At 50.9% G+C, this 15,133-nt stretch overlaps 1 protein-coding gene across 1 annotated transcript in view; it reads right to left on the bottom strand.

Moving 5' to 3' along the window:
- C8H4orf50 (chromosome 8 C4orf50 homolog) overlaps positions 1–15,133 on the bottom strand; it is a 58,485-nt gene that overhangs the window by 20,876 nt on the left and 22,476 nt on the right. Inside the window, exons 5-7 of the mRNA XM_058546696.1 lie at positions 12,366–12,495; positions 11,129–11,256; positions 6,964–9,477 (exon numbers count right to left, since the gene is read on the bottom strand). Coding sequence (XP_058402679.1) covers positions 6,964–9,477; positions 11,129–11,256; positions 12,366–12,495 — 2,772 coding nt within the window. The remainder of the gene's footprint in view (positions 1–6,963; positions 9,478–11,128; positions 11,257–12,365; positions 12,496–15,133) is intronic.

Below are 15,133 nucleotides of genomic sequence, written 5' to 3'. Positions count from 1 at the left end.
ATATACATACACATAGGCATGCACACACACACATATATATATATAAATACACACATATATATTTTCTCTACAACATTTAATAAACCATCCATATCTTTTGTATCCTGCTTGTCTACCTTTACACCATGTCAGGAGCATTTTTCCATATCATTAAATTATGTTGAAAACACTGTTGTTGATATATGCATAGTATTCCATGACATGCTGAACGCTCAGATTATCGTAACATTTTGCTGCTATAATTGGGGCTGGGATAAAGACCCTAACGCGTAGACACTTGACACAGCTGATTCCTTCCCTGAGATCATCAGAGGGGGAATTTCTGGGTCAAGGGCCTGAGCTCCTTTCAGCTCTGGATTCGCGCTGTTCACGGGGCTGCGAAGGACCAGCATTGCTAATAGGAAGGGTTCCACTGGGACGAGTCAAAGCCCAGAAACTCAGAGACTTCTCCAACACCCTTCCTCCCCGTTGGAGCAGTCTACCTGTCATTCACAGCTGCCACCCTGGGAATTTAAGGACCACAAAGATCATCTCTTCCACGCATTCCTGACCCGGATGTGAGCGGGTGGGAGGAGGAGGCTGAGCTATTCTGCTGGAGAGGAGAGAGAAGATGGAGGGGTGGAGAGAGGAGATGGAGGAGAAGAGAGAGTAGATGGAGGAGAGGGGAGAGAAGATGGAGGGGATGACAGAGGAGATGGAGGTTAGGGTGAGAGGACAGAACCAATGTGACTCTGTGGCTGATTAGGATTCCCCCTTGTTAGCAAGGAACATGATAGCAGAATGGGATTTTTTTTTAATTAGTAGAAATTCACAGAGCGTGGGCCTGAGATTCACAGGCTGGGCCCTGTCAAGAACAGATGGGTGCTCCGAATGGTTCCATAAAATCCATCTCCGACTATTGCAAAACAACTTGGCCTATCAGGGAAGTGTGGTGCCTGTGCTGCCTCCCTCCTCTGCAAGGATTTGGACAAGGGCTTTGTCCCAAGGGTCCTAAGAGAGCATCTAGTGTGGGTGGGGACCGGCCCTGCTTGTCATGTGGGACTGCACCACACAGCAGCCCTTGTGAGCGGCACACAACTCACTTGCTCCCTAACAGACATTACGAGCAGGTGCTCCAGCCTCACACTGTACCGGGCGAGAGCCATGGTGCACACAGCCCTCAGGGAGCTCTGCCCAGTGGGGGAGAATGACACAGAAACAGGCCATTCAACACAGCATGGTAAGGGAAAGCCAGGAGGCTGCAGGGCCTCAAGGAGGCACTAAACCAGAGGCACCATTGCTACCCAGAGGTGGTGGAGGATGTATAACAATCACTCTCCAGGTTGGGGGGGGGCACATGAATTTGTAGCATTTGCCGATTTCTGTGGTGTAAATACTCCCACCATGACCAACTGCAAGCTACCAAAACGGCATCACTGAACCAGAGTTGGGGAGAGATGCGCATGAGCCATCTCTGCACTGAACCCATCTGGGGGATTGGGAGGAGATGCCCCCCAAAACGAGAACTAGAGGATGAGCGGCAGTTTCCAGGAGGAAGCTGGGGTGGAAGGAGGGGCGGATCAAGGATGTAGGAGTATTGGGGGGATGTAACAGCAATAGCTGAAGCTCCCGAGGGCCAGATTATAACTCACCAAAAGGAATTCAGATGTCACACCAAGTGCGATAGGAAGACGCGGAAGGGTTGTAAGCCAAATAAAAATAGGATCAGGTTTGCGGCTTAGGATGACATAAAGGGGAAGCTTTCTTCACCCCCTGCCTCCTCTTCATCAAAAAATTCCATTGATTCCAACTCTAGTTTTTTAGAATCCTCTCTTCTTTTAATTCCAAATTCCTCCATTCTAGTATCATCTCTTGGTGACATGACTATAAAATCCTCTTGACTCCTTTTCCCGTATCCACCTGCCCCTTTTCCTCACAGCTGATGGTGATCTTTTTACAATAGAAATTTAATCAAGTTGTTCCCCCACTTAAAACCCTCCAGCACCTTCCCACTGCTTCCAGAAAGGATCATAACCAGGGCCTACAGGCTTTCTGAGATCTGCCTCGTGACAACTTCTCCAAGCCCATCTCGTACCACACCCCGTTTGTCCAGCAGGACCCAACCGTGCTGGCTCCTTTCTGGTTTCTCAACACATCAGCCTCGTTCCTTCCTCAGGGCCTGGCCACTTGCTTCTCCCGCTGCCTGGAATTCTCTTCATCCATTGCTCCTTTTGAAACTTAAAAATCTCAGCTCAATATTCACCTCCTCAGAGTTCCAGTTCCCACAAGGAATCAGACAGCTATAACATCTGGGGGAAACATACAAAAACAATTCTTTGCAGGCATTGAATGGCAGCCAATGCAGGGATACAATCCTTGAGAAAAAGGACGCACGACAAGATGAGCTCCACATCCTTCCTGGATTTCTCTCTGGAACATTTTCCAAACCACGGTTCAGGAGTAGAGCCCAAGCGGAATGTGGTGGTCCCGCTGGTGGAGGAATCAGAGACCGGAGCTCAGAGACGAGATGACATGGTGCTTTGTGGGACAAAGTAACAGAGAGGAGAGAGCTTCAAGAGAAGAAATCCAGATACCTTCCTAATAATACCCCCTTGGGTCCTCAGCTGAGTCATAAGCTGCATAGCATAGTGCAAGGCTCAGGCCTATCAGAGGACGGCAGCTGGGAGGCCAATTGCTGAAGAGATGTCAGAGGTCACACCCTGCTGTGGGGATGGCAGAGTTCTGGCTGAGCCAAAGTGGACAGTCCTCGGTGAACATTCTGGGAACTCAGCTGATACCCCTGAAAGGCTATGCCTCAGGAGCAAGGACCACACTTTAGGAGTAAGATCTAGCCCCAGGACTGAGGGCAAAACTGAAATCACTTGCACAGGAATAACATGACCTGCTGATCATTTCACAACCTGCTGGAACAAAACTCACTCACCGTTCTTTAGAGGAGGATAACAATGAGGAATCCCTACAACATATCCCAAATAATACGCAACATAAAGAATTTTTTAAAATTGCTAGACATGTGAAGAAGCAGGAAAATGAGACTTAACCAAGAAATAAAATAGTCGATAGAAACAGACCCAGAGATGCCCCAGATATTGGAGTAAGCAGACAAGACCTTAAAATAACTCTGATTCTATGTTTTTTAAGACATAAGAAAGACAGGAAAAAATGGATGAAAAGATGGAGTATTTCAGCAGAGACTCAGAATCTCTTTAAAAGGATAAAATGAACATTCTAGAACTGCAAAATACAATAAATGAAATTAAGAACCCATTTGATGGATTTAACAGAGCATAGGACACAGCAGAACACAGCATTAGTGAACTAAAGACAGGTCAGTACAAAATTCAAACTATGCACAAAGAGAAAAAAAGGTAAAAAATAGAACAGTTTCAAAAGATGTGGGTTACAGTCAAAAAGTCTGGATTTCTAGGAAAGAAGAAAAAAAAAGGAAAGAACAAAATACTTGAAGAAATTGCCAAGAATTTTCCAAATCTGATAAAAGACATGACTCTACAATTTCAAGAAGTTCAGAAAAAAACAAAAGAATAAACACAAATAAAACCACACATTGGGGCCAGCCTAGTGGCTTAGTGGTTAAGTGCATGTGCTCCGCTACTGGCAGCCTGGGTTCGGATCCCAGGCGTGCATCGATGCACCGCTTCTCCGGCCAAGCTGAGGCCGCATCCCACATACAGCAACTAGAAGGATGTGCAGTTATGACATACCACTATCTACTGGGGCTTTGGGGAAAATAAATAAATAAATAAATAAATAAATAAAATTAAAAAAAAATAAAAAATCACACAAGGCACATCACAGTCAAACTGCCAGCACCTAAAGATAAAAAAGAAATCTTAAAAGTAATCAGAGATAAAATGACACATTTCTTTCAAAAAAACAAAAACAAAAACAAATACACCCAATTTCTAAACAGCAACTATGGCAAAAAGAAGAAAATGGAAGAAAATGGAATGAGATCTTTAAAGTGCCAAAAGAGGTGGAAATATCTGCTTACCTAAAATTCTGAATCCAGAAGAAAAAAAATCTTTTAAAAAGTAGAGGTAAGAAATTGTTTTCATAAAAGAAATATGAGAGAATTCATCACCAGCAGACCCTCACTACAAGAAATAACAAAGTTCTTCAGGCAGAAGTAAAACAGATTCCCAGAAGTGGAAGAAAAAATGAACAGCACAAGAACATGTAGAGATATGGGTCAATATAAAAGATTATTGATTGTTTAAAACAACAATAATATCAATGCCTTGTAAGGTATCTTATACGTAGAAGTAAAAATATGACAAAAATAAACAATAGAGAGAAGAAAAGGAATAAACAGAGTTAAACTATTAAAATATTTTTGCAGTAGCTGGCCCGGTGGCGCAGCGGTTAAGTGCGCGCACTCCACTTCAGCAGCCCAGGGTCCACAGGTTCAGATCCCGGGCGCGCACCGATGTGCCACTTATCAAGCCATGCTGTGGCGGCGTCCCATATAAAGTAGAGGAAGATGGGCACAGATATTAGCCCAGGACCAATCTTCCTCAGAAAAAAAAGGAGGAATGTCATTGGATGTTAGCTCAGAGCTAGTCTTCCTCACACAAAAAATAAATAAATAAAATAATAAATAAATAAAAATAAAATATTTTTGCATTATTTGGGACATGCTAAAATGCTAAGTAAGGTAAATTTAAATAATTAACAGACACATTTTGAAATTTCTAGGGTAACCACTAAAAGAATGATACTAAAATGTATAAAAAAATAAGCTAATAGAAAAGAAAATGAATAATAAAAATAGTTTATTAATACCCCAAAGAGGGCAAGAAAGGAGAAACAAAAGAAAACAGAACAGACAAATAGAAGAAATAGCAAGAAGGTAGACATAAAGCCAATTATTTCCTTACATATATGAAATGTAAATGGACCAAACACTCCAACTAAAAAGCAGAGGTTGTCAAACTGAACTAAGAAAAACAAACAAACAAACAAAAAAACCCAACCACATACTGTTTCTAAGAAACACACTTTAAATCATAAAGATGCAGGTATGTGGAAAGCAAAAAGAAGGATGGTATAAAAAGTTGAATGAAATTTTTGTTGCATGAAAATACTAATGAAAAGAAACTGATGTGGCTGCTTTAATACAGGCATTCCTTGTTTTATTGCGCTTCGTAGATACCGAGTTTTTTACAAGACCCTCCACCAGCAAAAAGATTATGACTCACTGAAGGCTCAGATGATGGTTAGCATTTTTTAGCTATAAAGTATTTTTTTAATTAAGGTATGTACATTGTCTTTTTATACATATGCTATTGCACACTTAATAGACTACAGTATAGTGTAAACATAACTTTTATATGTACTGGGAAACCAAAAAATTCGTGTGACTCACTTTATTGTGATATTTGCTTTATTGTGGTGGTCTGAAACTGAACCTGCAATATCTCCAAGGTGTGCCTGTATCAGACAAAGCAGACTTTGGAGCAAGACGTGTGAGAGATAATAAGAGACATTTCATCATGATAAAAGAGTCAACTCAGCAGGAATACGTAATAATCCTAAATCTGTATGTAGTTCACGTATAATTTCAAAATATATGAATCAAAACTAACATAACAGAAAGAAGAAATAAACACATTCAGAGTTGGAGATCTCAAAAGACGTCTCAGTAAACGACAAAACAAATAGACAACACATCAGTAAAGATATAAAAGATTTGATTAGCACGATTAACCAGCTTGGCCTAATGAACACTCAACAATCACAGAGTATTCATTCTTTACAATGGCACATAGGATATTTACCAAAATAGACCATAACATGGTCAGTAAAACAAATTTCAAAAGATTAAAATAGTATAGTGTATGTTTTCTGACAACGATGAAATAAAACTAGAAATCAATAACAAAAATATAACTAAAAAATTCCACAGATGCTTGGAAATTCAGCAACACACTTCTAAATAATCCATGGGTCAAGGAGGAAATCACAATAGAAATTAGAAACCACTTTGAACTGAAGAGACATAAAAAGAACAACATATAAAATGTGAGGGAAGCAGCCGAAACAGCGCTGAGAGAAATGCACGGATTTAAATGCATAGATCACAAAGAACAGTTGAAAATCAATGATCCAAGCTTCCCACGCAAAAAGCAAGAAAAAGAACAGCCACTTAAACCAAAAGAAAGTGGAAGACAGGAAACAATGAGATATGAGCAGAAACCAAGGGAATAAAATACAGACATACAATAAAGAAAATCAACAAAACCAAAAGAGGATGCTGTGAAATGACTGAAAAAATCGCTGAGAGAGAGGGAGGGAGAGAAGGAGAGACAGAGACAGAATGGATGTGAATGAATACAGAGGCCTCAGCACTAAATGTCCTGCAGACGTTCAGACCACCGTGAGAATATCGTCAGCATTTCGTCCTAGGAGCCCTGAATTGTCCACAAATGAGGAAATGACTCAGAGAAGTCCGTATCTTCGCTCCAAGTCACTTGTGTAGTGAGTGCAGCGCTGGGTTTGAACCCCATTTAATCTACAGCCCATCGCTCTTTCCATTGCACCTTTCAGGCCCCAACATGCAGAATGACAACTTGGGCTGCTTGAAAAATGCCTCGATCTGAAAATACAAGCTCTGATCTTAAAGTGTAAACCCTCTCCATGTTCCACCGGATACCAATTTGAACGGCCTCCGTAGAGGGCAGGCTTTTGTCACATGTCGTAGGTTAGAATGGAGACTCTGGAGCCAGCCCGCCCGGGTAGGAGTCCCAGCCCCACCCTTCCCAGCTACGTGACTTTGGACAAGTCACTTAACTTCTCTGTGCCTATGTTTTCTTGTCTGGTAAATGGAGATGGTGACTGTACCTCCCTCCTGGGGCTGCTGGGGGATCACGTGAGTAAAGAGGGTGGTCGGTGCTATAGAAAGTTAGCAAGAGGATGATTAAGCAGCCATGCGAGTCAACCTACCTGGGGGCCATTGCTCGGGGACCTCAGAGCTCGCCCTTGGGCTGCAGAACACCATGGTCTTCTCTCCTTTTGTTCCGAAAGCGCTTCTTTCACTCCCCCTCCATTGACGTTTCCTTGCAGGGCACTGGATGCTTCAGCATTTCCCCAGACCAACGATGGAGGAGTAGAATGAGCACCGCATCTGGAATTCTCCATACCTGAGGAAGGTCCCATCCTCCCTCCAGCCCGATCCATTTCCTCCTCCAGGGGAGGCCTGGGCACTCTTGTGGTCAGTGGCCCAGGAAACTGAGTCACCTGCACCCCCCTTTCTACAGCATTCGCCTTGTCCACCACCATCTCGCATTTTCCCAGGAGGAGCTCCTCGGCCCTCACCAAGCACCCCGCGTCCGTGCTCACCCCTTTTGTGACTTCCCTCTCCAGGACTCGGATCCTGTGTAGAAGGTGTTCCTTCTCCCTTCTTAAGGCCCGGATCATGTCTTCTATTCCCAACACTATGTCCCTTATCAGCTCTTTGTAACTGACCACAAGCTCTGAAATCAGCCCCTTGAGCTCCCAGTTTTCCAGCGTGACGTGCTCCATCACGCCTTTGGACTTGCTAACGCTCTCAGACAGGGCTGTCTGGAGCTGGCTCAGCTGCACTTTCAGTTTCTCGTTTTCCTCCTCGAGCTCAGAAATTTTCCTGTAACTTTTCCCGTTGCAGTCTTCAAGGTCGGAAATGACCTGCAAATATTGGTCTAGCTCCCTCTTTAAGTGAGAGACGTCTCCTAACAGCATGCCATTATCCTGTTCAAGCACATGTATTTTTTTCACATTTCTCTCCCTCTCTTTTTCAAGGGCACGTAGTTTTTTATGGCCCCTCTCTTGGTCTCCCTGAAGTTTGGCGTTGTCATGTAAAACTTTGCTTCTCTCTTTCTTCAATCTGGAAATGAGCTGATGAAACCTTCTCCTCACTCTCTCTAGGGCTCTCAGGTGCTGGGAGTGCCAGGTCTGACCCAGCTCAGAGGGCCCCTCTGGCCCTGGACTCACGTCGTCCAAATCAGGCACCATCCATGGAAGAACCTGGCTGGTTCCCAGGGCCTCGGTCTCTCCAGGCTTAACATCTTCACTGCTCTCCGTGGGGTTGGCTTCCTTGGCAGAACAAACATCCAAATCCTGGTTTGCCAAAGGCTGCTGAGCGTACGCGTTCTCCTGACAGCTGTGCCACCTCCAAGCAAAGCTCCAGTTCCCTCCTGCCAATGTGGAAGCTTTCCGTGGACGACTCTCACTCCCAAGCTTCAGGATGGAGAGCTGCTGGAAACAAGCCTCCATCTCCTTTTCAAATTCCTCTATTGTAAGTGCAGACCTGTCCTGTCCTTGGCTCAGAGCCTGTGAGTGACAGGTAGGTTCGACACCCTCGGGTGACAAGGCTAATCTGGGAGACAGTGGCAAACATCCCTCTTCCACAAAGAAAAGCGTTTCCTTGGCATCAGATTCCTCGGAGCCAGGCTCCTCCAGGACATCCCTGTAGCCTGGGCTGGCCCCTTCCACACGCAATGCCTTCTCCTCCTTCTCTTCTGGCCTTTGGTCCCCAGGGCTTTCCTCTTGCAGAAGCAGAGCCCTTCCAGACCCCACATGGTTTTCCTCCTTGCCCTGAACTCTCCTGATGGTTCTGCCCTGCTCTGCTAGGAGCTGGGTGCCTGTTGGAGACGGTCCTTTGGCACTGTGAGCCCTGGAGAAGGTGGCTGGGGGGCCCTCTTCCTCCTCCTCTGATGAAAGCCCTCCTGGGAGGCCCCAGACCTGCCCTCTCCCTCTCCCCTTCCTGCTCAGGGATTCGGGACCCTCTGCTGACACCGAGGCCTCCTCCTGCAGACGAGGCAGTGGAAGCTCCTGCCCGGGGCAAGGGCAGGGGGCATCAGCCTGTGTTTCTGAAGCCCTGTGCTTGTTCTGCATGCCCTTTGGGGCTCCAACTCCATCCTCAAAGCTCAGGTTCTCAGGGCTTTCCTGACTCAGCTGGCACTTGTCATCGAGGTCTTCCTCCTTCCTGCCCCAAGTCCTCCTTGCTCCCCACTCCTTGGTTCTCCACTCTGGGGCTCCTTCTCCCTTCTTCCATGGGTCTTTCAGATCCCAGGGCCCTCTCCTGGGAGACGGGTGATTTGAAGCGCGTGGAGACTCCTGGCAGAGGGAGGCATCATGGCTCCTGGCCTGGCGATGGTCCTGGCAGGGCTGTCCTACGGCTCTGGGGGCAGGTGGGGGCCTGGCATCCAGCACCTGCTGGCTTTGGAGTTCTTCTGGGGAAGCCTCTTGGGGCAGAAGCAGTGGTGGCAGGGGAGCTGGGTCCTTGGCCGGGCCCCAGGGAGGGATTGTGGACGTCGGCACCAGGAGAAAGGACTCCTGGGCCGGGGCGGCTGCTAGCCTCTGCTCTGAAATCCAGGCCAGCTCCACGGGGAAGAGTGAGCCATCCATGCTCTGCCCCGGGGGGCAGCCACAGATGAGGAGAAGAGCCTGTTCATCCAAGCTGGGCTCAGCCGGAGTGAGCTAGGGATGGGAAAAAAAGATAAGGTGTGAAGCAGCCCCTTCCTCCACCTAGCCCCTCCCCACCTCTCTGACCTCACCTCCTGGTGTTCTCAGTGCTTCCTCACCCAGCCATCTAGGCCTTCTTAACACACCAAGCCTGTTACCACCCCAGGACCTTTGCACCTGCTTTTCCCTTGGCCCAGAATATCCTCCCCCCAGGTGCCCTCACGGCTCACTCTCTTGCTTCGTTCACATCTCAACTCAAATGTCGCTTCCTCAAGAAGGCCCTGCCTGACACCTACCACTGTCCCCTGTCTATTTGCCCCATTTCCCTTCCCTCCACAGCACCCTCCACTCTCTCAGATCACAGATTTATGTGTGTATCGTCTAAGTCCCCCTATGGCCCCACACTGTCCTATACAGTACCACGGTCCACATGCGGCTTTCCATATTTAAAGCTATTAAGTAAAAGTTAACGTTCAGTTCTGCAGTCACACCAGCCAATTTCAAGTGCTCAGAAGCCCCACATGGTTCATGGCTGTTACACAGGACAGCACAGTAGAACATGTCCAGCACCACCGAAGGTTCTAGTGGACAGCGCTGGGGTAGACTGCTCCCTGAGGGCAGGGTCCCTGGGTCTAGAACGATGCCAGGCACGTAGGAGGTGTTTCATAGCTAGTTTCTCCAGAGAGGAGGATGGGCCCAGCTCACGGAACAGACCCAGGCTGAGCTGGGGCCCCAGCCTGCCGGGAGGGAGGGAGGTCTGGGAGGTGAAACTCAGCTTGGTCCAGGCTCACCGTCGGCCCTCAGGCTCACATGTGACCCTGCCGCACCCCCCACCCCGGCCCCATGCCCAGCCTCACCGCCTGGCCTTTGCCCGGCGGGTCTTCCCACCTGCCCGCCCTTCATTGCCCATCCTGTCTTCCTGTCTGTCTAACTCCATCCCTCCGCGGGGGCGCAGCTTCTCCATGAAGCCCTCCCCTCCACGGACAGCTCCCAGCTCCCTGCCCACTTTGGGCGTGAGCAGCATGCGGCGCAGGGGCTGGGAGCAGAGCGTGAATGGATGAAGAAGCGCCTAAGGCCCCTCTGTTTAGAACACAGACCCACGTCAGGGCTGGCGGGCCTCAGCTCCGGCCCACGCTGGTCTCTGCTCTTTAGCATCAGGAGAACGGAAGCTGAGACAGGCTGTGACTCGCCTCGTCCTCAGAGCCAGCCACGGCAGGGCCGGTTAGAACCAGGCTCCTGACCCTCAGGGGACAGTGCGGCGCAGTGTGGACTATGGAGACGGAAGCTCCGGGTCTGCTCCGGGCCGTGTGGCCTTGGAAATCACAGCAGCTCTCGGAGTCCCGTCTTCCTGCTCTCCAGAACGGGGCTCGTGGCTCCTGCCTCACAGGCAGCGGAGAGGCTTCAATGGGACAAGGCACGCTACACAGCAGCGGGACCGGGCACACGGCTGGGGCTCCCTTCCTGCCCACTCCCACCAGGTCTCAGGCCGTTTCATTCCATCTCCTCTAATCTCTCTCTAAACCATTTCCAGAATGTTCTTCCAAACCCAGAGCTTCTTCACCCCCTTCTCCCATCTCCCGAGTGGCGGGCACCCTGTGCAGCACACACAGTAGGGCTGATCAGACCCAGCTGGTGCCCTGGGCATGCAGAAAGCCTCTGGCCTCACCTGTCGACCATCACATCCTGCAAGGTCTCCCAGGAGCTCGGCCGTGGTCTCTGGGCCTGGCACCAAAACAGAGGGGCCTCGTCCAGCCCCGATGCAGCCCCAGGCGCAGGGCCCCTCGGAGGGCTGGCCTGGGAAGGGACAGGACCCCGAGGGTCAAAAAGACCTTCCTAGGAACTTGCCCATGACCGCCACCCGCAGCCGTGCTACCTGCTGTTGGGTAAGACAACACTTCCTGCTGACTCGAGGCCTGTGAGCCCAAAGCGGCCTGCTCCTCACCATTGCCTGTGAGGGTGGGGACACTGAGGCTTGGATATGGGAAATGACCATCCACTGAGGGGCGGTGGCACTGGGTCTAGAAGCCACCTCAGGTGACCACAGAGCTCACACAGGCGACAAAATTCATGGCACCTCCCTCCACCTGGGCACCTTCATGGTCACACAGGGTCATAATCTCTGCCCCCAGCCCCACATAGTCCACATGCGGCCAAGGGAGCTGACACCACGGCTTCACCCCCAGATGAGCACCGTCCCCCGTCTCCAGGATGAGTCTGACCTCGTTTGACTTGTCAGCTCTGCTCCCCAGAAATGGGACAGAGGGAGAAGTCAGCTTTGCCGGTCAGCAGCACCGCTGGGTATAAATGACCCCTCATCTGTAAACCGCATCTGGCCTTGGAGGACTAAATAGACCACAGACACTCAGGTGGACACTGCGGCTTTGGGGCCCCTGAGTGCAGTGACCTTTGCAGCAAGGACCCTGGGATCTGTGCTGAGGCTGTTGTCAGAGACACTGGTTCCCATTAGGGACAAGCAAGGGACAAGGGGCTTCTAGGCCCCAGCAGCTCCCGGGCCTCCCACCTGTCTCGCACCTGGGCTGTCACTGGGGTGGGGGTGGGGAATAGCTCCTGGGCATCACCCTGTCTCTGTGAAGACACCTCCCCCTGAGAAGATGCCTGCTGGCACGTGTGCCACCTGGCTGACAGCCTTCTGAGGGCTGAGGGACGGAGCCTAAATGTCCTGTTGAGGCTAAGTCAAGGACCTTGTCACGGGCATTGCGGACTCAGATCCCTCTTTGCCCAGCTGTGTGACACTGAGCAAGTGACACTACCTCTCTGAGCCTCAGCTTCCTGTCTGCAGAGCCAGGTGACACGCCTGCCTCATCAGGACTTCGTCAACGAGCTAGCCCGTCGCTGGGTGTCCACGCAGGCACCTCACGCCCCATGCCCCATGGCCCCCACACCTGCTGAGGCCCCTGGTCCAGGGGCACTGTCGGAGCAGAGGGAGGTGTGCTGGCCGTGGCTTCTGCAGGCGTCCAGTGCCTCCTCCCCGGGCAGGGGCTGCGGCTCATCCTGAACGTGGTCCAGGGCATCCTTGAGGAAACACAAAACGTCAAGAGAGCCGTGAGTGTCCCTGGCTGAAATCACTCCAAGACCGTCCCCCCGGGTCCCTCCTGTCCACCCCAGGAGGGAATCAGATGCCCTCCCCCGGTGAGGAGAGCAGAGGGCACACAGCCTGGCAGTGTGGCCCTGGTCTTGTGCTCTTGGTCCTGCAGGACAAACTGCCTCCTATGAGCGCCCAGGGTTCCCGTCAGTGGACAGTGAGGAGCTTGTCTGTCCATCCAGGATGCCTCTGGGCTCCCCAAGGCAGCACGAAGGGCTGCCAGTCTCCTCTCCTTCCTTCCCAGAAGTTCCTTCTGTGTGCCACCAAGGGAGGCGGGCACCTGCCCAGGGAGTCCAGCAGTCCCGTCCCTCAACTGTCAACAAGCCCCAAATGCTACAGCCAGGTGTCCCTGGGCGCCGCCCCTCTCCCCTTGGCCTCTCCCCGATAGGCAGACCGATTGTGCGGCAAGGAGCTCCCCCAGGCCCGCCCTTCCCTGCAGAGCATCATCCAGAGACAACACCTTCATGGCTGCTACTGCAATGGAGGCGTGGGGCTGGCTGGAACAGCTCAGCTCTCACCCGCTGTCCACACGGGGCTGGGGGACGGGTCCCTCCAGGTTCCCACTGCCCGGGCTACTTCTAACCGGGTGCATTTGCTTCCCACCTACCCCCCCACTAGACTGTGAGGTCCTTCAGGAGGGGACTGGGCTTCATTCGGTCTGCACTCTCATCTTAGCCTGGCACACAGTAGGTGCTTAATAAATGTCTGACAGCTGGATGGACAGACAGGACCTGCAGAAGGGCAGATGTTTCAGACTGACTACTGTATTTACGCAGCAAACATTTATTAGACTCCTACTATGTGCCAGGCGCTGTTCAAGGTGGGGGAAGGGAAATGGACAGGTGATGCCCGTCTCCCCCTCACCTGTCCCCAGGTCCTCACCTGCTCTCAGCAGACCCCTGCATTGACTCCTAGTTGGGCCTCCTGCTTCCTCTCCCATCCTGCTCGCAGCTACCAGGGAGATTCTCCTAAAATGCACACTCAGAACTGCAAGGTGGCCCTTGGCTCCGCTCAGGCCATGGATTGGTTCTAATGCTGGAATCAGGCAGTGGCGGCCGTCCATGGGCTGTCCCGGCCGCCTGACACTCCTGGCCCCGGCTTCTGCCTCGGCGGCCTCTTTCCCTCCTCCAGCCCCCACCCACCCCGGCTCTTGCCTGCCTCTGCACCTCCGCATATACTGTTCCTTCTGCCTGGCCGGCACATCCTCCTGGGAAGGGTATTCGTCCCCGACTGCCTGCTGGGCAAAGCCCTCCCTGCATCTTACCCTCAGCCCCTCCCTTCCACACCCACTCAGCACCTGAGCACTTGCACGGCAGTGGAAACTGGATCACGGTGCTCTCCGGTTCCCAACCCTCCCATGCTTCCCACTGCACTGAAAGACAAAGCCCCCCCAACCCGGCCTCACTACCCGACCCCATCTCCACTCCTGCGCCAGAGCCTTGCACCCCTAGTGCCTCTGCCTGCACCTCTCTTCCCGCCCCCTCTGCCCCGCTAACCTGCTCCCCTCTGGGCTCAGCTTAAAGGCCAAATCATGAGGCCTTCCCTGAGCCCTCCCCAAATTAAGTCCTGCTCCCTCCCTCCCTGCATCTCCTCCTCACACCCCAAGTCTGTGACCGTCTAGTTATCTGTGTGATGTTGGTGTCATGCCAGTTCTCCCCGTAGACCAGGGATCTCAACCCTAGCCACACCTTAGAATCACCTAGAAGCTTTCAACACATACCAAGGCGAGGCCTCAGCCCAGACCAATGAGCACCAGAGGGGCCTGGGCACTGGCATCCTGCTCTGCGTCCAGGGTCCCGCCCCCCCCACCTCCCGCGGGTGCCGTCTGCCCACAGCCCCCTTGAGCTGCCTCTTGTTTTTATCCACGTGCTTCCACTGGATCAGAATTAAATACTTCTGTCAGCAGCTGAAACATCACCATTGGAACAAGGTGGAGAAGAGAAACCGAAGGAGAGAGAGAAGACAGAAGAGAAAGGAAGAGACAGAAAGAAAAAAGAGAGGGGATAGGATGCAGAGAGAGACAGAAACTCAAAGTGAGAGGAGACGAGAGAGAGTGGAAGGGAAGAGAAAGGGGCAGACAGACGGAGGAGGCGGGAGGGTGTCGAAGGCCGCCGTTGCTGGCAGTTTATTTCTCTTTGGATGTTCTTCCAGCATCCAAGTTGACTTTGATTTAGCTCAACAAATACCTACTGAGCGTCTTCTACGTGGTAGCCGCTGGAGTAGTCCCATCTGGAGCTGGGGACACAGATGTGGATAAAACACACACAGACCCCTGCCTCCAGGAGGTGCCACCCAGCAGGGGACTTCCCAGAAGACGATGCTATACCTTCCTCATTTCATGAGCGATGAAATCAACACTCAGAGAGGGAGAGTGACTTGTCCAAGGTCACACAGCACACACTATGGGAGAACAGGACCAGAGCTGAGGTCTCCAAACTTGATCCAGGCTTTCCCTCCCCCTTCAGCACCTGTCTGGTCAGCCCTATCCATCCTTCCTGCTTTCCAACACTCAAGAGAGCATCTGCCTGAGACTGCATGTGGCTTTAGCTTTAACATGTGATTATTTTG

Source organism: Diceros bicornis, chromosome 8, assembly GCF_020826845.1.
Source record: "Diceros bicornis minor isolate mBicDic1 chromosome 8, mDicBic1.mat.cur, whole genome shotgun sequence".
Classification (NCBI taxonomy): domain Eukaryota; kingdom Metazoa; phylum Chordata; class Mammalia; order Perissodactyla; family Rhinocerotidae; genus Diceros; species Diceros bicornis.
The sequence above is the reverse complement of the archived record's forward strand: the minus strand, read 5'-3'. Positions and strand labels throughout refer to the sequence as shown.